This window comes from Tripterygium wilfordii, chromosome 10, assembly GCF_013401445.1.
Source record: "Tripterygium wilfordii isolate XIE 37 chromosome 10, ASM1340144v1, whole genome shotgun sequence".
NCBI classification, from domain to species: domain Eukaryota; kingdom Viridiplantae; phylum Streptophyta; class Magnoliopsida; order Celastrales; family Celastraceae; genus Tripterygium; species Tripterygium wilfordii.
The window spans coordinates 10,562,497-10,588,083 of record NC_052241.1 but is presented as its reverse complement, the minus strand read 5'-3'; the positions used below and the strand labels follow the sequence as shown (position 1 = coordinate 10,588,083).

The 25,587-nt window shown below is 38.1% G+C and overlaps 4 protein-coding genes and 2 non-coding genes across 13 annotated transcripts; 3 read left to right on the top strand and 3 right to left on the bottom strand.

Annotated features, from left to right (window-relative positions):
• Nucleotides 1-1,930: 1,930 nt before the first annotated feature.
• On the top strand, nucleotides 1,931-8,426 carry LOC120007629 (transcription factor EMB1444-like). 3 transcript variants are annotated; one of them, XM_038857985.1, is made up of 11 exons: nucleotides 1,933-2,887; nucleotides 3,501-3,668; nucleotides 3,965-4,049; nucleotides 4,209-4,250; nucleotides 5,102-5,161; nucleotides 5,574-5,696; nucleotides 5,870-6,982; nucleotides 7,089-7,190; nucleotides 7,365-7,505; nucleotides 7,587-7,712; nucleotides 7,989-8,426. In XM_038857985.1, the coding sequence occupies exons 1-11, from the start codon at nucleotides 2,793-2,795 to the stop codon at nucleotides 8,067-8,069; spliced, it is 2,136 nt and encodes a 711-aa protein (XP_038713913.1). In that variant the 5' UTR covers nucleotides 1,933-2,792; the 3' UTR covers nucleotides 8,070-8,426. The 3 variants fall into 3 exon arrangements, with proteins under 3 accessions (XP_038713914.1, XP_038713913.1, XP_038713911.1); XM_038857983.1 differs by having other exon boundaries at nucleotides 3,965-4,058; XM_038857986.1 differs by lacking the exon at nucleotides 7,989-8,426 and having other exon boundaries at nucleotides 1,931-2,887; nucleotides 3,965-4,058; nucleotides 7,384-7,505.
• Nucleotides 8,427-9,124: 698 nt separating this feature from the next.
• Nucleotides 9,125-14,257, top strand: LOC120007455 (DNA repair protein recA homolog 1, chloroplastic). 2 transcript variants are annotated; one of them, XM_038857692.1, is made up of 13 exons: nucleotides 9,125-9,501; nucleotides 9,719-9,810; nucleotides 10,033-10,108; nucleotides 10,552-10,614; nucleotides 10,956-11,082; nucleotides 11,192-11,277; nucleotides 11,462-11,587; nucleotides 11,803-11,907; nucleotides 12,067-12,123; nucleotides 12,766-12,828; nucleotides 12,920-12,996; nucleotides 13,434-13,506; nucleotides 13,617-13,894. In XM_038857692.1, exons 1-13 carry the CDS (start codon nucleotides 9,268-9,270, stop codon nucleotides 13,722-13,724), a joined length of 1,287 nt encoding a protein of 428 aa, XP_038713620.1. In that variant the 5' UTR covers nucleotides 9,125-9,267; the 3' UTR covers nucleotides 13,725-13,894. The 2 variants fall into 2 exon arrangements, with proteins under 2 accessions (XP_038713620.1, XP_038713619.1); XM_038857691.1 differs by having other exon boundaries at nucleotides 9,131-9,501; nucleotides 10,953-11,082; nucleotides 13,617-14,257.
• A 164-nt stretch (nucleotides 14,258-14,421) lies between these two features.
• On the bottom strand, nucleotides 14,422-18,806 carry LOC120007454 (pentatricopeptide repeat-containing protein At1g06143). 5 transcript variants are annotated; one of them, XM_038857690.1, is made up of 4 exons: nucleotides 18,714-18,806; nucleotides 18,204-18,281; nucleotides 14,940-17,767; nucleotides 14,422-14,841 (listed from the first exon to the last, which is right to left on the bottom strand). In XM_038857690.1, the coding sequence occupies exons 2-3, from the start codon at nucleotides 18,264-18,266 to the stop codon at nucleotides 16,364-16,366; spliced, it is 1,467 nt and encodes a 488-aa protein (XP_038713618.1). In that variant the 5' UTR covers nucleotides 18,267-18,281; nucleotides 18,714-18,806; the 3' UTR covers nucleotides 14,422-14,841; nucleotides 14,940-16,363. The 5 variants fall into 5 exon arrangements, with proteins under 5 accessions (XP_038713618.1, XP_038713615.1, XP_038713616.1 ...); XM_038857687.1 differs by having other exon boundaries at nucleotides 14,940-15,209; nucleotides 16,176-18,281; nucleotides 18,714-18,784; XM_038857688.1 differs by having other exon boundaries at nucleotides 14,940-15,039; nucleotides 16,176-18,281; nucleotides 18,714-18,784.
• Nucleotides 18,364-18,448, bottom strand: LOC120008337. The gene has a single exon (XR_005470456.1). It is a non-coding gene; the product is annotated as a small nucleolar RNA Z102/R77 (small nucleolar RNA).
• LOC120008336 lies at nucleotides 18,542-18,628 on the bottom strand. The gene has a single exon (XR_005470455.1). It is a non-coding gene; the product is annotated as a small nucleolar RNA Z102/R77 (small nucleolar RNA).
• A 171-nt stretch (nucleotides 18,807-18,977) lies between the features above and the next one.
• Nucleotides 18,978-23,733, top strand: LOC120007006. The gene is made up of 8 exons (XM_038857146.1): nucleotides 18,978-19,213; nucleotides 19,729-20,028; nucleotides 20,320-20,519; nucleotides 20,689-21,039; nucleotides 21,179-21,379; nucleotides 21,546-21,616; nucleotides 22,740-22,879; nucleotides 23,283-23,733. The coding sequence occupies exons 1-8, from the start codon at nucleotides 19,174-19,176 to the stop codon at nucleotides 23,633-23,635; spliced, it is 1,656 nt and encodes a 551-aa protein (XP_038713074.1). The 5' UTR covers nucleotides 18,978-19,173; the 3' UTR covers nucleotides 23,636-23,733.
• The last annotated feature ends 1,854 nt before the right edge of the window (nucleotides 23,734-25,587 follow it).

Genomic DNA, 25,587 nt, shown 5'->3' with positions numbered 1-25,587 from the left:
AAAAAGAGAAGAATTTTTTTTAAAAAAATGGAATAAAATGATTAGAAATCAATGGCAATAATCACACAAAGATCACACTGTTAAAAAAAAATAAATCATGAGATTGGGAAAAGAGATTTGTTTTAAGACAACGGTACATAGAAGTTTATCTTTTAAACATCTTATATGAGTCTAAACTTAGGTCCTCAGGTTTGTACGCACAAAAGTTTTTTACCTAATGATAGGGCAAGTTAGGTCAAAGTCCAGCGCATGATCAACAAGGATATTGCTTATAGTACGAATCGAACTCAGGATCTTCCGAATTTATACGATTTGGTACAAGAAAGATTCACCATTAATCTATAACCCAAATGGTTGTAAAAAGAGATGTTGAGTGGGTGTTGTACAAGAAACATTTTGCTTCATAAATATGTCATGACAACATAATAAAATACCCCCAAAATAATGCAAGGACACACTGGAGAGACCTCTAGAGACATATTCAGAACATTGTGGGGAGCCTATGCCAAAATTCATGCAATCATGGTTCTCAAATGCTAATCCATTAGGCATATGGTAGCCAAACAACAAAAAGGAGAGGCAATTCAATTCTCTTTTTTTTTTCCCCTTATAATTTTGTTTCTATAATGTTGATAAAGACACATATTTTAGTTTTGTTGACTTCTTTGTAAAGTTGTAATGTCATAGTCCTCAAATGCCAATCAATGAAAGCACTAGTGGTCTAGTACTTGGCCAACAAAAAAGGAGTAGAGAAAATCTTCCTTTTCATTCTAATATTAGCAAAGAGAAAAATGATATTTCACCATATACACTAGGTGGCCAGCTAGCTTATATATTGACTTAGATTGACTTCAAGTCTTCAATTAGGTTAAAACTTTATTACATTGAGAAATTGACTACTTACTAGTAAATTAAAATCATGATTTTCATACCATAATAGTTGGTTTATTTGAGCTCTTATTCAAGATCTCAATCAAGTTTTTCTTGCATCCTAAATTTCGATATCTTCTCTAGGCAAAATCCAATACATGAATGGAAGAGGAAAAAATCGAACCCTAAAACCTAAACTTTTTTCGATAACCTAGAACGACACTATACAAGTTTGCATTTCAGATATCCGATATGGACTCAAAACTCAAGTCGTTAGACCCACACGAACATATTTTTTTTTTTCAAGTTGGGTCAAAAGCAACGACTAATCACAAAGATTGTTACTAGTGGGAATCAAACTTCATAAGAGACATATAACATGAGTGCCATTCTAACTTATACCATTTTCATCTTAAAGCATAATTTTTTTTTGTTTCAAGATTAATCTCCTCAAACAAATTAATATTCCCATTGACTAACTGACAAAATTACTACAATCTTTGTAGCATTTGAAAATAATGAGGGGGGTAATAGTGTGAAGGGGACAATTGCAATTCATGGTGTAAGTGTCACAACTTTTTGGTAATAAAATGATTGTTGAAAAGAGCCTAGATTAGGGTAGGTTCAATGGCATATGGGGGAAAAAAGAGAGGAAGAATGAGGTGTTGAAATTGTGTTAGATAAGAGGCATTTTCCTCAAATTGGCATCATTTTGTTGGCCATAGAATGACACTACCTAGAAAGTGTACTCATTAACCCCATTTTCTTGCATACTCATAAGTATAAATGCTCCTCCTTAACACAACTCACTCCATAGGCCATATTGGTATCACACTCACCCACCAATATCATGGATTTGCCCTTAGAGTACAAGGTATGTAGAGTTAAAATTGCGCATGAGGCGTAGGATAACAGTTGTGGTAAAATGCGGGTGCGTAGTGGGTCATTATGCGCAAGATAGAAAAGCTAAGGGCGTGTTTGTGTAATTTTGTCAAAAAGGCTGAAGTGAACAGAGTTTGCGTATATCGGCTTATATAAAGAGGCGGCTTTCCTAATCAAAACAAACAAAGCAAAACGTACCAAAAACATTCTTTTTCCCCTGCTCTCTGTAATAAAAAAGCAAAAAGAAGCCTTTCTCTTTCAGGTCTCTCTCTCTAGAAAAGCAGGGAAAAAAAGCTGCGTTTGGTCTTTAAGAATGGCAGCAACTGTTACTCAAAGCTTTCAACTTTACTTGAATTTTCATTGTTCGAGGCTTCAGACGTGTTCCTTTGAAGAAGCTTTTCCTCTTTGATCATCGTTACTCACTGTGTCTCACTTAGTACACGTCCCTGTGAAATTGACCTTGCAATTCATTGGGTTTGCTTTTGATGTGTTTGTCTTGTTGGGTCTTCGAACAATTAAGCGTTAAGATTTGAGGCGTCCATGTCGTCCGACATAAGCTAAAGATTCTATCTTTACACTGTTCATACGGCTTCAAACGAAGCTTTACTTCGACTCTTTAGCTGCCAAATTGGAGAAACTTCACTCAGACTCATGACCGCATACAGGAACTGTATGAAAGCATGCCATGTTAAAATCTCTGTAGTTGATCTCTCAAATTTGATACGATTTCTGTGAAGGGTTTTCTTTGTGAGTCTATTCAGCGAAGAGGGTTACGAGTAGGCGTCTGTTTGGTGTGAGGGATGGGTAGGGATCGTCTGCTTCTGGGGACAGTAGGACCGCCATTAAAACCGCGAGCAGGGTTGCGGAGGGAGCAGGCAGGGAGAGGTTCTTACAGAGGAAGCTAGGCGAAAAGGCTAGGGTTTGGGTTTTGCGGAGAGTTTCTTCTATTCTGTTTTAGTTAATTTTGGCTAAATAAGCAAAAACGGCCCAGTGTAGTTTGAGAGAGTTTTTTGTTTCTTTTTCTTTTTGAGGGAGAAAATATGGGTACTGTCCTGCAAAATATTCTCAGGAGCTTATGTCTCAACACAGACTGGAACTACGCTGTCTTTTGGAGGCTCAAACATCGCTCGCGCATGTAAGTTTTTTTACTCTATTTCATGTCGTATGCTTGTAGTCGATGAGTGATTCAATGATATTTAAAGCTGTCTGCTAATTTATTTTTTTGTTCTGTTCTACTTTCTTTAATTTTATGAAGAATGGAGGGTCTATAGCTTTTTTTGATTGGTTCATTTTCAGCTAGTTCTTGATGAAATTTGCATTGGTACTGATAGTCTATGAATATGTGCTTGCTGCTGATGATTTGATTTTGGAGGGTTCCGGAATGTTGCCTTAGGTACTATAGAAATTACAAAGCTATCTTTTCTTTCCCTCTCTCTGCCCACACACACACCCACACATGCAGCAGTGTGTTAGCAACGATTAAAGTTGTACATTATTAAACATGTGGGCTAGTTGTAAGTTATTTCACCGCAGCTTATTAGATTTCATCAGTTCAAATCATTGAAGCAGCCTCTCCGCAATGTAGGGTTGAAGCTGTGTACATCTTGCTCTTGTGGCATGGGATTTGTTTAACCTTTATCTTTTTGTTGGTAGTATTTTGCTGTTGGAATGGATAAGGTCTTTTCCCAAAAAAGACACCTTAATATGTTCCCCTGGTGCTTACTCCCAAGTTTGGAAATATTTTGCAGGGTGTTGACTTGGGAAGATGCTTACCATGACAATTGTGAGCGTCAAGGTCATTCAGAGAATAAGTGCTCCAGTGAGACCCAACAAAACTTTCTTAGTGGTCCTTCACATGACCCGGTCGGGTTAGCTGTGGCAAGAATGTCCTACCATGTATATTCTTTAGGGGAAGGGTATGGATCTAATCTATTAATCAACAAGTAATATACATGGAATTTCACATCTGCATTGCAGTTTGGAATTTCACATCTGCATTGCAGTTGTTTAAGATTTACAATGAATGTCTTCTACTCTTCTTAATTGTTGACTTCCCTTACTCTCTTTTTGGATTTCTCCACCCTTCTCCAAGTTCACTTGAAATTGATCAATTAAGTTCCTAGTCTGCATATTTTTTGTCAATCATGTAAAGAAAGGGTTATGCTTATGGTTATGGGTGTGCTTTATGTCAACATTATCATTTGTCTTTCAGGATTGTTGGACAGGTTGCAATTAGCGGCAAGTATCAGTGGATCTTTGCAGATAAGCTTGTCAGCAGCTTGCATTCATCCTTCGAGGTGATCAAGGATCTTCTACTTTACTAAAACTTGTTTGTTCTCATTAAAATTTGATAAAAAATTATGTACTCAAGACAAGTTTACTGCTGAATTGATGTCTTAAGGTGGAGTCATAATTCCTCTGATCTCATATTTACTTGATTCTTTTGAACATTTCAGTCCAGTGATGGTTGGCAGAGTCAGTTTTCAGCTGGTATTAAGGTACTCTGTTTTCTTGTCTCTGTCCTTAAAATAGGCTTGCCTTAGTACATAATAAATTAATAATGTCTTCTTGAAGTTGGAAAAGAAGAAAGGTTCCATGGGACTAAATGTGATAGTTTGCATCAAATTAATGTGTTGATATTAGTGTTATTGTTTCGAACCATTATTAGCATCATCTGGATTGCTTTCCCCGCAAAAACTAAAGGTCACAAGTTTTTGGAAACTACCTCTCCATATGTTATGTGGGGTAAGGTTTGTGTATATCCTGGCTATCCCCGAACCTGCCCACCGTGAGAGCCTTGTGCACGAGAGTTATTTTTAATTTTTTTTGTCAAGCTACATTGCCTATTATTTTTAAAGTGACGCTGATCATCTCCCTGGATGGCATTTGTAAACTATCATTATTTACTTTCACAGCCAATGTATCAGTCTTTTTAAAACAGATGTCTTGTAAGTTGTAATTCTCATTCTTTATCTACATTTTTTGTAGTCCATGTGTGAGGCAACGTTGTACTCCAAATGATTATTTTCCATTTGATAATGGTTTTCTGTTCTACTTGCAGAATTATTGAGCATTTTGGCTTAGTTTATCGGGTCGCAGTGTAATTGAATGACATTCTTAAGTTATTATATTTCTTAAATTATCCCCTGGAGAGGCAGAAAATAGACAGTGGATGTTCTTGCCATGGCACATTGTAATATGTAGACTTCTTGGCAAAGTAAAATTATACGACTGAAAATTTAGTTTACGAAAGTTTCTTTTAAGATCCATTTTGCGCTATTCTATTTGTGCATATGGACCTTAAATGTCATTCTAACATATTTTTCCCCACTTTTGTTCTGTACTGTAGACCGTAGTTGTTGTAGCTATTGTCCCTTATGGAGTTGTACAGCTAGGCTCCCTAAATACTGTAAGTTCTAACTTTGGTTTAACTTTTTGTTACATCATGAATTTCAAGGGAAGGGAAGGGAGGGAACCCTTCTCCTCCTTGCTTGGGAGTTTGTGGGTGTAAAGAGGGGAAGGAAAATTCAGCGGATCCAATCCCCCTCCTCACTACCCCTCTAAAATTCTTGTTTCCCTCCATTTTTCTTTCTTATTTTGTGGATGGGAGGGGTAAGAGGCATGGTAGTTTCAAATATCTGGGTGGTCACTGAATCTTTCTGCTTAGTCTAATGCATTACCCCATACTCATTCCTGCAGTCTAATGTATTAACTAGGCAGGATTGCCTTTAAGAATTTTTTAACGTGTCTTCATGTGAGCTTATAATTTGAGTCTGATATCCCTACTTAGTTGTCTTTTATTTATTTTTCTTCATGAGCAGGTTTTTGAAGATGTGAAGCTGGTGGTTCATATCAAAGATGCCTTTTCCGCCATGCCAGATTCTTCTTCGGGCCATACCAATAGTAGTCCAATGCAATGTAGTATGAAATCTACATTTTCTCTGGTATTTCTCTCTCATTCCTTGTTTGTGTGTGCATGAGTTTGTGGGTGAGGGTGTGTGGGATTTGTGTGTGTGCAGGTTTGAGTGCTTATGCCCATGTAGAGGATGATTTTGTAATTTGTACTCTTTCAGCGGAAACAAAAACATTATTCTAATACAACCTTTTCTTTCCTCAGTCAGATTTACCTCCAAAAAGTTCGGATTCCGAGTTCCTTCTTGATTGCATAAGCAGTGCAGATAAATCTATAGACAAAAAGGGCCCTGACCGCTGGTTGCCTGTTTCCACTTCTTACAATACTACAGCTTTTGGCGGAAATACTAAATCACTTCAGCTGAGTTCAAATGTAGCTGATTTAGATTATCAAAAGCGAGTGATATTGGAGTCACTTAATGAAAGGATGTGTGAAGAGACAAAAGATTTAGTTCTGGACTCGGAGTACTATTTCTATCCACATTCATGCAGTTCTGTTAAACACAATATTAACTTATATAACAGTGCACTTCCAGGTGAAAATTGTGGAGTTGATCTTCCCTACTTCTCGGAATCCCTTGAGTCTTCTCTTTGCAATAGAATTACGTTAGATAGTATTAATTCTTATCGAAATGGTGTGCTGAACACACCCGAATCCTCAAACATGAGACTGCAAAAAGACAAGGAGAAGTTGGAGTGTCAAAATGAGTTGAGTCCCTTGGACACATCAAACATTTTTCTGAAGTTCTCTGCTGGGTGTGAGCTACAAGAAGCATTAGGGCCAGCTTTTCTAAAAGGAGGTCGTTATTTTGATTGTGAATCAGAAAAGAGTGAAGGTGGAGCCTGTGCTGGGATGTTAGGGGGGATGACCAGCAGCCAGTTGACATCTGACTCTGGCTCAGAGAATCTACTGGAAGCAGTTGTAGCCAATGTTTGCAGCAGTGATGTTAAAAGTGAGCAATCATTTTGTAAATCGGAGCAGTCTCTATTGACATCTCAGAAAATGCCAGAGGCTTCTTGCCAGAGTCAATATACTTTATATTCCATGGGTCATTCAACTAATCAGCCTTCTCGCGTAGAGGAGGACACGCGGCACTGCTTGAATACATCAGAGTTATGTGGTGCCTTGTCCTCCCAAGGGTTGTCATCTGCTTGTTTAAGTTCCCGTAGTGAGCAGCTGGACAGGAATTCAGAACCAGCTAAAAATAACAAAAAAAGGTCCAGACCTGGTGAAAGCTCTAGGCCTAGGCCAAGGGACAGACAGCTGATTCAAGATCGTATTAAGGAGCTCAGAGAGCTTGTGCCCAATGGATCTAAGGTAACTTTCTTGTGAACATGCCAATCTAATGCCTGATAGTCTTACTTCCAACAGTTCTAAATTTGTGGGCATGATATATGCTAATATCTTTGAGGAAATTTTACAGTGCAGTATTGATTCATTGCTGGAGCGTACAATCAAGCACATGCTCTTTCTACAGAGCATTGCTAAGCATGCTGACAAGCTAAAAAATTGTGCTGATTCAAAGGTACTCTTAGAATTTTACTTGTAATGATCTTCCTCTCTTGCTTGTTATCTACTCTAAATCTCTAATTTGTTCAGATTCTTGGATATTTCCGTTTAGCTTCCCTATTAGCATTATATTGTTGCCTTACCTGTTTTTCCCGCCTTGCTTTACACTTGAATACTGCTTAATTTCCAGTTGCATCACAAGGGAACAGGCATGCCAGGATCTTCCAATTATGAGCAAGGGTCAAGCTGGGCAGTGGAGGTGGGAAGCCATCTCAAAGTTTGTTCAATTATTGTGGAAAATTTAAACCAAAAAGGGCAGATGCTTGTGGAGGTATGTAGAGGTTAGCTGTAGAATATGTCTTACCCCAGAAGACTATTCATGGGTTATGACTTCTATAGTTTATCTTTTCAGATGTTATGCGAGGAATGCAGTCATTTTCTTGAGATAGCTGAAGCCATAAAAAGCTTGAATCTGACAATCTTAAAAGGGATTACAGAAGCGCATGGTGAGAAGACATGGATATGTTTTGTAGTTGAGGTAGAATCTCGCTTTTCTGGATGAATTCTCAATATCCACAACTTTTAGTTGCCTTTCTCTAAATTATTTTTATGTACAGTGATATATAACATGATAACACTGCTCGGAGCCCCGCTGTTCTTTTTGGAAAAAGATTTAAAAAAAAAAAAAAAAAAACCCTGTTCGAGACCAAGGTAGCTTGGTCTAGAGGACAACCCTCTAGTTTTTTTTGACGAGTCATGTTGATATGCTAATTATGTTGGCGCCTACTAACGTTTTACTTGGGAATCATTTCAGGGGCAGAATAACAGAATCATGCATAGGATGGATATTTTGTGGTCTCTTGTGAAAATTTTGCAACCTGCCTCTACAAACTAACAGCGAAGACTGGCCTACTCATGGAGGTTGCGGTGTTGCATTTTGGCTTGTTTGTAAAATATTGTGAGCTATTTGTGTGTTTTTCATATGATTTGTGTTTTAGATTCTTGATTGTATTTCTTCCTTCACTTTCCCTTTCTCCATTTCCTGAAGAGGGAGAGGGAGAGGGAGAGGGAAAGGGAAAGGGAAAGAGGGAAAGGGAAACGGAAAGAGGGAAAGGTATCTCTCCCAGTAGCTTTTCCGTTTGTTTCTTAGTTTTCCTATGGGAGAATTCGTCCCCCTTGTCACGTTGGCTTTATAATTTGTTTGGAAGTTTGATGCTTGATTAATATAATACAGTGTGCCTTCAGCAAAATATTGATTGATATTTTATTTGCAACATCGTATCAATGCTGAACAATGTTAAGCTGTTGAAGCACAAGTGAACCAGAAACTATAGAGAATCTCACATCACATGGAAATGCTCTCTCTCTCTCTCATCTGTTACACTAACTGGAACTCCATGATTAATCATTTGAGAGAGAGCCCCATGTTTCTGATGTTTCTTTGGATCTTGATAATGCCAGAGTCTATTAATCCCTTGACGCCAGCTTTGGCATCGTCCACGCCTTCTTATCCTTCGTTTCATCGTAAGTTGATAGCTCATCCTGAATGCAAGGAAGAACAGCTTCCATATTTAGCAATGGTTGATGGGGAATAAATTTGAAAGCGTTTGGCCATTACCAAGATCAATGTGTCATGTTTCTCTATAATTCTCAAACTAACATAACTAAATTTTCCCACTCAAGACATGAGAAGGAAACATAAAAAACGAAACCTAACCCATTATACATTGAAGCATCATAATTGCAGGATCAACTATAATTTTGCCAAAGGAAACGGAGAATTGACCTCTGAAGAAGAGAAGACGACTGGGGGAAATGGTTTAGGCTCTAGGGTTTTTAAGGGCTTTGACAGGGACGGAGGTGCAACCGCCTAAACAGGTGACTAGTTTAGGAATGAACGGTCCACATCTGTCCAACATGATCTAACGGTTAAAGAAAGCAACTTTGAAGTTTGAAGCAATCGAGTACCCCAGTGCCTTCGGCCCTAATTTACACCAGTACAGTGCTCTGCTGCTTCTGAATGCATTGGGTCTTCTTCTTCTTCTGTATATTTTCCTTCCATCTCTGTATGGAATTTTGATACTTATTGGAGCATGGAGGAGCTTATACTGAGACCTAACCACTGTCATCTCCCTTGCAATTCTGTTACTCGCTCATTACTCTCATACCCTTCTACTCTGCCCTTCCATTCTACTTCTCTTGAACGGCGACCTTCCTCACAGCTTTCCGCGCTTAAACCCACCAAACCCAAAAGAATTCGCTGCGAATTTGATGGCAAAGTCAACGGCTTTCTCCATGCGGACTCCAACGCTCGTTTTCTCGACCGGGTAAACCTATATTCATTGAAGTTCGATTAGTATTCCTTCACTTGTGGATTCATCGCTATTAATTTTAGTATCACCAGTTGCTTGTTATCAACAAGTGTTTCAGTGTATGTCATTAAGGATTAACTTACAAGATATTGATCTTCGTAGCCTTTGCTTGGTTATAGCAGAAGTGGCCAAGTTTCAAACTGGTGAACTGAATTGGTTAAATTTGTTTCAGCAAAAGGCATTGGAAGCAGCAATGAATGACATAAATAATTCATTTGGAAAGGGAAGTGTCACAAGATTGGGCAGTGCTGGCGGAGCATTAGTGTATGTTTTTTTATCTTAATGTCTTATTTGGTGTTTTTTTCTTCATTGCATTCAAGTTTTGCGGATTCCACTGAATTACTTAAATGTTGTGTGCTGCATTTAAATTTGTGTCTAGTTTATACTATATCTACTGGAACGGTTCATTACTTGTTACTACATGCATTGGGATTTCGATTTTGACTTCACTACACCTATTTGTTGTGTGACTTGTGTCTATTGCAGTGAAACTTTTCCAAGTGGCTGTTTGACACTAGATTTTGCTTTGGGCGGCGGCCTTCCCAAAGGGAGAATAGTAGAGGTATTATGTTATGTTAAAACTCAGTGCTTGTGTTTTTTTTTTCCCATTCTTTGTTTGCTGTTTATAGCTCATACATGATTTGGTTTAGAGAGACAACTTGCTATGTGGTGCTTAGAATATCAACTAATGATTTGAAAGACTATCCGCCTTGCCTGCAATTACATGTCCTTGCTGTTTATACAGGTCCTATTATTGAGGGCCATATTAATTTTCTTCATATCTAATGTCTTATTAAGTTGCAGGTATTTGGTAATTTCATATTTGCTGGAATGGGTATTAGTTTGGTTCATTGGGTTCAAGTTTGAGTCTAGTATGGTTAGGTTTCTATCTGTAACCTTTGGTTTGAAATTCCTGTCAAAAAAATCTTGTTTAATATTAGTTTTCGTATTCGTTTTTCCATCACTAATGGCATCATAGCTGCTGTTTTTGTTGTTTTTTTGCAGATATTTGGACCAGAAAGTAGTGGAAAGACTACCCTTGCACTCCATGCAATTGCGGAAGTACAGGTTTGTCATCGTTGATGCCTCTTTTTTGTTTCATTTTATTATGTTCCATTAGAAAAGAGCAAACTGTTGGCCTAGCAGTAAAGTTGCTTGCATGCAAACTAGAGCCTCTCTGGTTCAATTCCTCGAAACAACCTTTCCACTATGCTGGGGTAAGGCACTAACTAAGGCTGCATGGATCTTGCCCTTCTCCGGCCCGCCACTGTGGAGATTTTTACATAGGAGTTGTTTAACTTGTTTGTACCTTTATGGTGAACTAGAAGATGCTTAGAAGCTATGCATGCTCATATCTCTATGTGAAAAGGGGACTAACATATAATTCTTCTGTGGAAAATATGTAGAAGCTTGGAGGCAATGCAATGCTCGTTGATGCAGAGCATGCTTTTGATCCAGCATATTCAAAAGCATTGGGTGTGGATGTAGAAAACTTGATCGTTTGTCAGCCAGATAATGGCGAGATGGCACTTGAAAGTATTATGATGTTTCTTGTCTTTGTGATTTGGTGTGAGAAGGGTGCTATGGCAGTGACTGGCATCCCACATGATATGACATTCCTGTACTGATTTGTCTCATTCAACAGTTGCAGATCGTATGTGCAGATCTGGTGCTGTAGATCTCATTTGTGTTGATTCTGTGTCAGCTCTCACTCCACGAGCAGAGATTGAGGCATGCTTTTTATTTTTTAACCTCTTTTTTTTATGAATAATGTTGATTTGCATTAATGGTTGTTATTTTGTGTGTGTGATAGGATTCGAACCTCTAACCTATTCAAAATCCTAAGGAGTGGGCCAGCAGCTCCTTGTTATGATGAGCTTACCTTTATTTGACTTGTTGATTTCTTGACGTTTAGGGAGAGATTGGAATGCAGCAAATGGGCTTGCAAGCCCGTCTCATGAGCCAAGCTTTGCGTAAAATGTCAGGAAATGCTTCCAAAGCTGGTTGTACTCTCATCTTTCTTAATCAAATAAGATATAAGGTACCACTGATTGATTGGGTATAATTAAATTATAATGTGAGTCTGCTTGTTCCCTGGACGTTGGGTCTTTTGATAAATTCTTCTTGTTTTTGAAATTGTTGCATGATTTAGCATTAGATTACAATTATTTTATCTTCCACCCAAACTTTTGGGATAAAGGCTTTAATGATGATGACGATGAGTAACTGCTAATTCTGCTCTTGTGGATTTTATAGATCGGTGTATATTATGGAAATCCTGAAGTCACTAGTGGAGGAATTGCACTTAAGTTTTTTGCCTCAGTGCGCCTTGAAATACGTTCTACTGGGAAGATAAAGTCCGTAAGTATAATACCTTCATAATGCTTGGTATGGAGGAAAAAAGAAAAGGGGGAGTGGGGCTGATAGTGATTTTTTAAAATTATTCCTTTTGTTTCTGTCCAAATTTCATCTACACACACAGCCTTACCATACTGAATAGTGAATACTACATTTTTATAGGTTAAAGGAGATGAAGATATAGGACTCCGCGTCAGAGTCAGAGTACAGAAGAGTAAGGTATCTATGTTGCTACATGTTTCAAGACTGCAGATTGTGTGGAAGAGAATAACTTTTTCATGAATAGTTTGTATCATTTCTGGTGATGATTCTACATATTTAAAGATTTGTTTTCTTGTATAATTTGATTGCGCGGTTGTCTTATACCTGCTGTGTACTGCTAATGTTGAGTGTAACTGGGTCATGCAGACTTCACGTACCATGAATTGTTGGGTGCTCAAAAAGCCCATTGCACCTGTTAATATCAACTTCTGATAATCTATTCGAATCTTAGATGAATATGTACAGTTACCTTGGTTGGAAAACCTTTTAATGCTAAAGAACATGATGTCATATGCGAGGCTGCATATTAGTTGACAAAGTTGGGTTAAAATTTCTAGGTGAATTCTCTGTTTGCCATGAAATATTGATGTTCACAATGCCTATTACAATGATTTATAAACTGTATGCGTATGTTTGGACCAGGATAAGGCAGTGTGAAATTATCTTTAATATGCTATTTCACAGGTTTGAAAATCTCTCAGCAGCTGTTCCTAAATCTTTTTGGTTGAGTCTGCCAGCCCAAGTATCAATAATTTGTGTTGCTGATTGATGTCCTCCCTACATAGAAGGAAACTTCTACTCTTTTGGTTTCTTTTGCAGGTGTCGAGACCTTACAAGCAAGCTGAGTTTGAAATAATATTTGGAGAGGGAGTGGGTAAACTGGTTGGTATACTGATCTCACATATTGTATTCCCTATTTTCGTCCAATTTTGCAAATCGCTCTCCTTTATATTGACTTTGATATGAATTACAGGGCTGCATTTTGGATTGTGCTGAAATGATGGATGTGGTTCTAAAGAAGGGTTCTTGGTATAGCTACAGAGACCATAGGTTTGCTTCTGGACTCTCTCTCTCTCTCTCTCTCTGTAATTGATTCGTGTTTGCTTACTTGTTAATGTTTAGTTCGTTTTGTCTTTATGCGAAAGGCTATCTATGGACGAGAGTTCTTCCATTTTCTAGTGTCCCTTTAATTGTATTTAGTTCCTGCAAATCAGTCCAACAAGCCCCATTAAACTCTCTTCTTCTGGGCAAATAGTGCCATTTTTTTTTGTGATATTTGAATTTGGAAATCCAAAATTCATTTAGCATGCTGGAATCTCAGTACTGCTCTATGGTGGTTGCTCTCACATTTTTAAATTTCTGCACTTCTCTCTTTTACTGAGTAAGGAATACTTGTCTCCTTCGAACGTCCTTCCTGTTTCTCAGCAGAAGAATCCTATTGAAATCTTGTGGCTTATTATTGTACATGTTCCTTTATTTTGATGAAGGTTGGGACAAGGAAGAGACAAAGCATTGCAGTTTTTGAGAGACAACCCACTTCTTCATGAAGAAATAGAGAAGGTTGATTTGTTTTCCTGATTTATACTGCTTGAAACCCCCCAGGTCCAATTAAGCTTTTCTTGATGTCATATATTCTGAAGTCAATCTCTTATTTCATTTTGCACACACAGAAAGTTCGTTCCATGATGACAGATGGAACTGTACACGTAGACTCTACGTACCCGAGGAATTCAACCTCACCTGATCAAGATGAACACATTTATGAGGAAACTGAATGACACAAATGCTGAGAGTCACAAATATATAGGGTAATGGTCATATATATTTCCTCGCAGACATCAAATTGAGTGCCAGGGACATTTAATATTTAAGATGCATTCGGAAGGAGAGGAATGGAGTGAGGAGAAGGGAAAACAATGGGGGGTAGGCGAGGTGATGGAAAGTAAAGCCAGGGCACCGAAGTTTGCTTCCATTTTTTTTTGGTGGTTTGAGCGGAAGATGTTAGTATAAAATAACAAACATAGCCTAATCCATAACCTTTACCCTTCTTCTTTTGGTACCAAAATTTATATTGCTAATTTTGTGAGAATTGTTTGGCTTCAGCATACCATGAATGCCTGGAAAAAAAAATGGAGTATTTATTCAGAAACGTTTCATTTTCTGCTCAATATAAGTAGCACTGTTTCTAAGTATTGTTACCGTTGTCATGTACAGTTGATAGGCTTTGAAAATCTGTGCCCTGATTAAGAAACAATTCTATTTGGTTCTTGTCTGAATTACATGTGTATTGAACTGTTCTGGACAGTTGCAACTGAGGTATTGTCTGTTGACAAGTCTTTGTATGTTCTCTTCAATTGCTCTAAGAACCAAACTTTCTGTTATTTTTCTAAGAACCAGCTACTCATAGGTTCATGAAATTCTTCACTGGCAAATTGTGGATCTTTTTTCTTGTCATCAACAAATATCTGAGGAATATTACTATAACTTAATTCATTTAGACAGAGAAAAGATGGACCATATGACAAAAATATAAGAGGTACATATAGGTTCTGAGAATTTAGACGACAACAATTTTATTGATCCTTTGCCATGCATCTAAGCTGCAAGTTGTTTACGAATTTTAGGTTCTGAGAATGTTTCACTAGGCTCCATCACTCAATCCGGCTCGCCAGCGCTTACTACTTTAAGAAGTGGCAGCCATGGATTGCCAGGTTCTCCATTAGACCAGAAGTAGGTAATGTATATCGGTTCTTGGTCAAATAGAAGCTCCTTTATAGGCCCAAAGGGTTTGTTAAGAGTGTTGAATAAGGATAGAAGAAGTAACCGACACTCTGAAGCTGGTCTGTCTACAAGAACTCTGTGTTCCACACTTCTGAATTTATCATCAGTGATGAGCTACAAAAACAAAAGGGCATAGGGAGAGTTAATATCATATAATGTGTATGAGATAATTAATTATAGTTAGATGTGCATTTAGTTTGTTGTCTTGCTACCTGCATCAAGTCACCCATGTTGACTGTTAGAGCTCCTTGAACAGGAGACACCATCAACCTACATATTTTGATGGAGAACTTGAAGACCACCAGCATTGCCCTGCAAAAGTATAGTCATAAAATCAGGATCCGTATGTTTGAGTGAGCCAAGCGCCAAGGTTGCTGGGTGATAGCGCCAAGTCCCAGAGCCTCCGATAGTAGTGCAGACTGCAGATCATGTATTCTGCAGTTCAATCATGTGTCTGCCATATTCTGTCTGTCAGTGCTGCTCTGCAATACAACAATAACTCAAAAATCTTAAAAGGAATTGAAAGTCAAATGGCTTATTATAGAGTACTTTCTGATTGATCATTCCCAATCCGAGCTATGAGAGACAAATTCTCCAGGAGTGAAGACAAGTCATCCTCCTTGAACTGTCTAATTAGTATTGTTTCATAGAGGACAATGATTTGCTCCTAGGAAGTGCTTACCGAGCTTTAAACTAAGCCAGGCTTGGATTGCCGATTTCTTTAGACATGTAGTAGGTCATGTATTATTGAACAATAGTTTCTCTATATATCGGTGGTTGATTGGAGAGAAGCACCCTTATTGGCCCAATGGGTCTACAAAGATGCGCCCAATGATGATAGAAGAAGCAAGAGCCTAATGGCAATCATCTAATGAATACATATGGTTTCCAAGGACTCTTAATCCAGGCCGTGTTCAATAAACCAATGTTACCAGTCTGCCGATATGAGAAGCAAAAGAATGGCAATCGTACCCTAGACCCAATCACTGAAAATTTCGGAACCGGTGAGCCATTACGCCCCCTCCAAAAATCAAGAAAATTAGGCACACACCCACTGGCTACATGCATGAGTATATTGGCACAGGAGATTGGCAAGTAGGCTCATACTTACCTCTACTTTCCATAGAAAAATTTTCATGCAAGGTGAAGCAACAGGAATTCACGCAAATGGTGCAACCAATATGATTAAAGAAGTTGATCAAACTACTTTTATTTAGAAGTTGCACAAAAAAAAAAGAAACTTCCTGCCAATACCATTATACTATATGGATTATGGAGTCAAGATGCCAGTGAAATGTGATTCATACGGTGTTAATGTACAACAAACCAGAAAGAAATTATGAACATGGAGGTTCATATGCTAGAAACCAGAGAGAAAATAATTTATATGGATCCACATAATCAAGCAAGAATTGAAAAGAAGCAATGACAGACAAGTTTTAACTCACCATTGTTCAACCAAGTTACCGCCTCTTGGATGGCCAGGCTCAGCTGCAAAAACTCTCCTATTGGGGCTGTCTGATACAAAGATTTGTCATTTAAGCAACAATCGCATATATGACGGGAGTTAATGCTTACTCCAATTGTGTCAACATACATCTTTTGTTTCCTCTCCCTCAAGAGTGAGGCCAAAGTGCTACAAAATAGATCTAAGTTCAAGTACACCATCAGCTAGCTTCATTTGCCCGTCTAATCCGGCAAGCAACACGTTAATATCGTCGGAAGATGGATGGGATTGATCGGATGCTGAGAACTCGTGAACTTTCTTGTCCATTTCAATCCAGCTTGACCCAGGACATGTTTTTTCTATCCCTAGTTCCTTCATTGTGGCCCTGAGCTTACCAACTTGACCCCATTGATTAACTTCAGCATACATGTTAACCAAAAGTGTGTAATACCCACTATTGTTTGGCTCCAGAACCAACAATTTATTAACAGCAATCTGAGCAATCTCCAAATTCCGGTGAAGCTTACACCCACCTAACAAGGCACCCCAAATAACAGAATTTGGTTCAAATTTCATGGTTCTAATTAATTCTAAAGCATCTTCTATTAACCCAGCTTTTCCTAAGAGGTCAACCATGCATCCATAATGTTCAACTTGAGGAGGAATAGAATAATCAGAAGTCATGCTAAGAAACCTTTTACGGCCCTCTTCAACAAGACCTGCATGATTGCAGGCACTGAGGACACTAATAAAAGTAACCCCATTTGGCGTGACTTTCTCCCTTTCCATCCTCTTAAACATTGCCAGTGCTTCTTCTGCCTGCCCATGAACTGCAAGCCCATCAATCACTGAATTCCAACAGAAGAGATTCTTCTCTCGTAGTTTGTAAAAGACCAAAAGGGACTTATTTAGATTCCCACACTTTGCATACATATCAATCAATGAAGACCCAATATAAACATCAAGATCAAAACCATTTTGCATCACATAAAGGTGTATTTCATTGCCCAAGTCAAGTGCACCAAGGTGGGCGCAAGCAGAAATAACCGTTGCCATTGTCACTTCATCAGGGCTAATCCCATTGGCCTGCATCTCATTGAAAACAGCCAATGCTTCTCTGAACTGTTTGTTCTGTGAATAACAATTGATCATTGTTGTCCAAGAAATCAGATCCCTTTTCGACATCACTCTAAACAACGACTCTGCAGACTCCAAATTTCCCACTCTGGAATATCCATCAATCATAGCATTCCAAGTAGCAATATTTTTTTCATGCATTGCATCAAACAACCTCCTCGCAGAACTTAAATCCCCTAGCCGAATGTGAGCAGAGACCATTGTAGTCCATGCAAAAACATCTCTTTTAGGCATTTTATCAAACACTCTCTTCGCTTCAACTATCTTCCCCATATTGGAATAAAAATCAATCAAAGCAGTTTGCACAAAAACATGTGACTCATAACCATATTTCAAAATATGGCAGTGACCACCTTCTCCAAAACCCAGATCAGTTAGTAGGCTACAAGCTTTAACCAATGACGAAAATGTATAACTTGTTGGCAGTACTTTAGCTCTCAACATGCGCACATACACCTGAAGAGCTTGAATTGTACGCCAACAGTGAACAAGGCCTCTAATAAGCGCGTTATAGACAAAAACATTGGGACTTTCAATGTGGGTAAATGCTAAAATTGCATCACCTATGTTGTTTGATGTTGAACAAGCAGAGATAAATTGGTTAATTAGGAAACAATCTTGATCTGAATTGGATTTAATCATGGTTGCATAAACAGATTCCAGCTCTCTTGGCTTTGAACATCTCTTCAATAGACTGACTATGGTGTGCCTTAAAGTGGGTTTCTCAGATTGTTCAAGTGGGTTTGGAACTGAGAAGCGATTATGGTTAGTTAAAATAGATTTTGTGCATTTGGAGACGCTCATTGACTTGGATTGGCTTAAAAATAAAACCAGACAAATACAGCAGATTAGGTTATGAAGCAAATTTCATAAACTACCCCTATTTCCTCACCAGGTGAATCCAGTAAGTCATCTCCGCTGCCCTCCAAAATGGCACCGCCGCCTTCAACGCCATAATCCTTCTCTCTTCCTGCAAACAGTATACATTTTAAAATCTAGGAGTAGTGATTATCACATGGGTTAGACTGAAAAATAATGAAGTTGCTTTAAGAGAATGGTCAGATAGACCTGATAGAAATGTGCCATCATGCAGGCAATCAAACCAATAGGGAAACGATATCGATCATCATCCCATTCTCAAACAAACAGCTTTCAGAAATTCAACAATGAAATCTTGATAATTTACATTAGAAAAAAACTAAGATCAATCACATTGTGTAACAGTGAAGAGGAAGATCAGATAGAGCTAATAACAAGGTCGACGCCATCATCTCGGCAATCAAACCAATAGGGAAACATTTCCTCATCATATCATCCTCCACCACCGCAATTAATCAAAAAACAAGAGAAAATCATCAACTAACTGAGTAATAGATCAGAGTGTTAAGGAAAGACGGCGTACTCGAGCGAGTGACAGACCGGCGAAGGCAAGCTTTTCGGATCCAGAAACCCTAACGTACTGATCGTTTTATAAAGCGGTTGGCAGTGTGACGTTAGAAAAAAAACCCTTAATATTTCTGGAAATATATTAACGACCATCGTTGTAAAGGGCTTGAGATTCTGGATACGGCCCAACCCAAAAAAGCCAGAAACTGAGTCTGGCCCAACTGAGTCAGAATAAAGAAAATGACTTGCGTACCCTGCGAACTGGATGTATTCTCGATATTATCCTTTCCTCCATCTTCTTTCCTGGTATCACTGCTGCTCCCCAGTTTCCGCGCCTCGATAATCCACGACCAACGCAGTGCCATGTGTCTCGCATTCCGATAACTGTTCACCGCCTCATTATCAAATCAAATCATCACCGTCTTCGACAAAACGCCGTGTCCGCAGTCGAACTCTTCACTAGATGACCCGCGAAAATGGCCATTCAACCCTTCAAGTCCTTTTTCCAGAATATCTGTAAGCAAATGCTTCAACTTCGTCTCCTTCATTTGATAATTTGTGTAAATTGAATCTGTTGTCGTATTTTTTTCAGTTCTATTATCATTGGCTTGGATTTGGTCATTTTGTTCTCATTACCGCTGAATGTTTGAAATTAAATTTAGGGTTTATTAGTTAATTTTGTGCTCCATTTGAAGAATTGGAAGCTGTAGTATTCTTATGGAAAAGGCGAATAACTTCTTTAAGAAGACATAACTCAACAGATAGCAAGAAGTAATACAATGAAGAAATGTAGTGAACAGTTGATACAACAAACCTGGAGAACTACTGGCTTTCATAAGACTGAGACAAAGATTTTAAAAAGTCATGCTCAAAAACCTGCTTCGTTTATATGCTTTTGATCTAACAGCACAGCTTACTATAATTGATGAAAATGTTATCTTCTAGGGTATGATATTCGGTGGTAGAAGAATGACGCATTGTTTGTTTATTTAAGTATCGTTGCTATCTATTTTTCTATTATTACATCGCAGATCATGCTGAAAAGTTGCTCAAGAGACGAGAATTTTATCAAAAATTTGTATATGGTGTGCTTAATCGGTGTCATTCACAATTTCCAAACGGAGAAAAGGTGGAAGGAGATGTGCTGAAAGATGCACCACGAGATTCTTCAAGGAGTAAAGTTGAGAAAACAGCGAACTATGAATCTAGACTCGGCAAATACAGTTCTGGTGAAAAAGAGCTCGGAGATAGCAAGTGGAGGTTAGATTTAGATTGGGTCTCAAAAGCCCTTGAACCAGCCCTGCAATTGTGTAGGTGGGCTGTGACTACAGGTCTGTTTGTTTGAAGTCATGTCTTATTCTAGTTCAGTAGGATCATCCCGTAAGCTTTTTTGGATTCCCGACTAAAATAATCCTGTGGAGTCGTTGTTTGATGTTACCTCGTCTCCTTTGAAACTATTGCTAGGCATGTAATATATATGACCTAACTGATCTATTTTCCATCAGAATATTCCTTTTCTTCCTGCCATCGCGTTTTTCATCTAGAGGGGGTCCTCTTTCTTTTATATTGTCTTCCAATTGCCATTGTCGTCATGGAGGCTCATTCAGAATTCTAATTTGTAGGAAATGGAGTAGGAAACAGACCTCCTCCTAGCAGTCGATCTCTTGTAGAGATCATTGCAACCATTCAACGCAGTAAGACCGGGATCGAGGGTTGGAGCTTGAGTGATCTTACCATTGGGCTATTTCTTATATATCTACGTCAGGCATCTTTAAACCCATTTGAAGATGTTAAGGGCGTTCAGATATTTTCAGATGCAATAGTAATTACTAAACCCTTGCTACCGAGAATCTTTGGTGCACACAGCAGAATATTTCTTTTTCTGCTGGCAGCGCACATGAGTACTTGATTACTTGTTCATACTATTTATGCTGGTTTTTGCTCTTTACACAAAGCCCAGGACTTATATAATGCAATGCCTTGTGATTTAGGTCCATGATCTTATCTATCACATTGAGTTGGCAAAAGGTTGTTACAAGAATGATGCTTCAGCTCTTGCAAGGAATACCATGCTTCGAGAGAACAATATCTTGAAATTTGTAAAAAATTCTAGCGTGATGAGGCCTGGCTATTATATAGGGATTGATCATCGAAAGAAATTCGTGATTCTTGGCATCCGTGGAACTCATACTGCTTATGACCTTATTACTGACATTGTTTCTTCAAGTGATGGAGAGGTCACGTTTGAAGGCTATTCAACCCACTTCGGCACAGCTGAAGCAGCTCGTTGGTTTCTTACTCATGAGATTGGAACCTTGAAAAAGTACTTAGAGAAATACAAGGTCATAAAACTTAGTTTTATCTATATCTTGTAGTTGTGTCTCGTGCTTCTTCTTTTTTTTCCCCTCAAGTTCTTGATTTATTTTCCAAGTACAATGTTCCTGCTTTTGTAGTGAGGGCGTGAGAATGATTCATCTACAGGGATTTAGGTTGAGATTAGTGGGCCATTCTCTTGGAGGTGCCACAGCTTCTTTACTTGCAATAATGCTTCGTCAAAAGTCATCTAAAGAGCTAGGCTTTAGCCCTGACATTGTTACTGCTGTTGGATATGCAACTCCACCTTGTGTTTCTAGAGAGCTTGCTGAAAACTGCTCTGGTTTTGTTACAACTGTGGTAATGCAGGTGAGGAGATGCATTTGATTATTTTTTGTGAGAAATGTTGTTAACTAGCATTTTCTGTATACTTTCTTCAACAAAAAGTGATATAGTAGTCTTTATTTTTTTGATATACATGGTATTACTTGCCTCTTATTAATTTTTATTGTTTATCATTTTCTCTCTCATGCAGGATGATATTGTACCCAGGTTAAGTGCCGCTTCTCTAGCCAGGCTGAGGAGTGAAATCCTTCAAACTGATTGGTAAGTTTAATGTGGCCTATTCACTCTCTGAATCTGCTGAAAAAAAAATTGCTCGATTAAATGGCACAAGTGGTTTCAACTTTCAAGGGTAAAAACATTTTATTTTTCAGAAGAAAGAAGAATTAGGGATAATTGATGTTACTTTAGTGTGCAAGTGCATAATTGGCCATTTTGATTTTGCCAATTTGGTTAGAAGTTCATGGTTGTTGCATAAATTTAGAATTTTAACTACAGAAAAGAGTGAGGATTTTGGAACCTAATCAGAAGTAAGATCCATTTGCATTAAGCTGGGTTTGGGTTAATGAAACACAATGAACTTGAAACAAAGTGTTTGCATCTTGATTAAATCATAAAAATATACATGTTTGCATGATCAATTTGAAGCGGTTAAGGTATTTCTATTTATCGTTTTTTGTAAGTTTTCAAAACCAATGAAATCACTGGAGCCTAACTAATTTGTTTAGTTTCTGCAAAAGTAAGTTTGTTTATGTGATGGTCCATATCATGTTTGCACAACTATGGGTAAGTTCAAAGCCAGAAAGTACTCACCCTTGGACACCCCTTGTCGAATGCCAGTCCTCCTTAAATGGGGTACTTGGAGAGGTGATCTGGGTCTAACTTTTAGAGTTACAATAAGGGGAATCATTATTGAGAGTTAAATTCACACAATTTAGTTGGCAGCCTATGGTTTTTGTCATGGCTTAGAATGGCATCCTCCCTTATGTTTCTTTCCCCTTTCCTGGATCTACTATATCTTTACAATGTAATTTCACCCTATACCTCTGAAGTCCTCACTTTTCTATGCTACTCGCAACTTGTTAAAGGCAGCGAAAAAACATGTTTTGTTATTGCTTGTCAAGCACAGCCTTCATTTTGAATGACATGAAGTTAATATCCACTCACCAGTCACCATTAGTATCAACTGAAGTGCGACACAATGGCTAGATCGTCATCAAGGTTTTGGTCCCAAATAGTTTCGGATGGGTTATGTAAATTCATTAGAGAAATCAATTGGAATCCACATCGATTCTCTTTTCCGTTGTTTGCCGTCTGGTGCTACCATCTCTACACATTGTCCTCGTGATAATGGAAAATGTTTTCCTTGTTTTTCCTTTAATAACAGGATGAGCGTAGTAGAGAAGGAGGACTGGAGAAGTGTCATAGATTTGGTCACAAATGCAAAGCAGGTTGTGTCTTCTGTACAAGATGTTGCTCGTAAACTTGCTGATTATGCGAAGTTCAGAAATAACAATACTTCTTCTGGTAAGCTCACCCTCTCCGCCCAAGCATGCCTATTGTTATTTTTGGAAGCTTAAATAACTCTGTTCTCCGGCATGCTTATTTGACGACCTGGTATAGTCTGCAACCAGCCATAGTGATTTAGAACCTAATTATTCTTGAATCAAGAATATGAGAGATATATGTGCGTTCTCTCTCTGAAGTTCCAACAAGATTAGTTTTCTCCTCTCATATGTATTTAAAAGAACATAATGTGCTATTTTTTACATTGATAGCAGTTTTAGAATTCCTCTGAAGACAACTTTCATCTGCAGTTTTTTGTTCATGATTGTCTTGAACAGAGAGATTTGATGCTCATGTTAGAATTCCACTACCTGCAGACTCAATAAATGAATGTAATTTGCCTCTCTGATGATGTCTTTGACAGATGATCCCTTGAAGAAGGAACTAACTGCTGTTCCTGTTGTCCCTTTGACCTCTAAAGAAGACAACAATGTAATGGTCCCCAAAGATGAAGCTGCCGGTGTGGTGCCGGAGGAGTTATTTGTTCCAGGCACAGTTTACTACTTAAAGAGAAATCTTGACATTACTTCCAGCAACACCAATGGCAGGGCAATAGAGTTTTTCACACTCTGGAAGAGGCAACCTGGTGAACATTTCCAGAGAATAGTGCTCTCAAGCAACATAATATCAGACCACAAATGTGACAGCCATTACTATGCCCTAAGAGATGTACTGAAAGGTTTGCCCGGGTCAACAGATGAAGCCATTTTCAGATGAATGAGATTGCTTTCATTTCATGCACATTGTATTACAATCTTCCTTTCCATATTGTAAAGGTTTTCCATGGCAATTTAAGCATCATATTATCATCTTCAGCACAACTACTTTTTTAATAACTTCTTTTTTATAACCGAAAATGACATAATAAAAATTTGCTTTGAACATCTGATATGGGATTAAACTCGAGCCATTCTGTGCGTAGAAGAAGACCTGAAAGAATTTTACTTAGAAGTCTAGTTAGTGTTTGGTCATCTCAAAATCAAAATTGTCAAAGTGGAAGCCTTCTTTAGAACTTTAGATTTATGCAAATAATGACCGAGGTCCCCACCATTACCGACCCTAAAAAGGTAGACCAATAAAGAATTGGGCTACAAATTGAAGCTAGCCCTAGACCAAGCCCACCCTAGGGTTCATAGCATCCAAGAAAAAGCATAAAAAACCATAATTAACGAGCATCAATCAAATCCCTAATCTGTACTAAAGCTTAAGCAAAAAAACAATGTCTTTTTCGTGGATCTCTTCCATTTGATGTTCATATGGTTGTACACTTGTACCAAATCATTTTTAAAAATTTTTTTGGTGACTGAGAACGATACCTTACAAATTTGTTCTTTGGGCATTTGATATGTGTCTAAACTAGGATCGTCAGATTCACGCACACATATATTTCCCACCTGACCATATGGTAAATTAGACCAAAGCTTAGCGGGTACATACAGTTGTGATGTCGTGACGCCACATTGTCCCATATTAACAGTTCCATACGGTCAACTCGACACATCAGCGTGTTGAATGACTGAAATCCTCAAATTCTACCTGAGTTACTAATCTGGAACAATTTTCAATTTTGGGTTACTAACTTGAAACATTTAATCTTTCGGGGACTAAATTGATATTTTAGACATCTTTTGGTGTTCAAAAATTATATTAACCAATTGGAAGTCATATTGTCTCCATCAAATTGAACAACAATTGGAAGTCATATTGACTCAACTTTTGGAAGTATTGTATTGAAAGAAGATGAATTCATCTTCAAATTTTAATCAAACGTGCTCTTTTGGGGAATGTTATTTTGTCCACTAATTAGTCTATAACAATACATACTTGGTAAGCATTGTCGATCATTGATGTGAAGCGGGTGATGCAACTTTAGAGCAAAACATGGAGCCATTCAACTTCATTACTTTTTTCTTTCTTTAGAAGCAATTGACCTATCACACGTGAATTGGAATCTTGTTATATATATATATACATGAACGGACATACAATGTACTAGTACTCAACTTGTCTAGGTTTGGGAGGTCTTGAGTTCGATTTTCATTGGGAACAATATCTTTGTGTCACGCGCTAGACCCTATTGTCAAGTGGGAAACTTTTGTGCACGTAGGTCTGACGGTCCTAGTTTAGGCCATATCAAATGTCCAAAGAGTAAACTTGTATGATGTCGTTCTCGGTTATTAAAAAAAATGTGTGTGAGAGTCTTGAATTACTAAATATAACATTAATTATAGATTCTTAAATCAATTACAAGAGATGGACAACACTTTGTGAAGCACACCAGACCCATCATTGGTATAAATTAACAGAGATTTGTATTCTCTTTTTGGGTGCTTATGAATAAGTATTTCTTGGTCGGAAGAAAGTAATAGTGTTCAAAAGAAATGATAGACAAATCCATGAAATATTGAAATGTCTAGACGTGTTGCTTCAGTGTAACACATTGAGAAAAAAAGATGGTCTTTTGTGCTGTTTTGGTGGGTCTTCCTGTTATCCTCAAGAGGCAAGAAGACCAAAAGGGTTTCCAAGTCATGAAGAAAACTGCCAACTTTGAATGTAAACTATACCTAACTAGACTTTCTTATCAACACACACTGAGACAAAGATTGTAGGACCATGAATGCTTAATTTGGTCAATTGGTCCTTCAAATTACTTTTTTTTTTTTACGAGA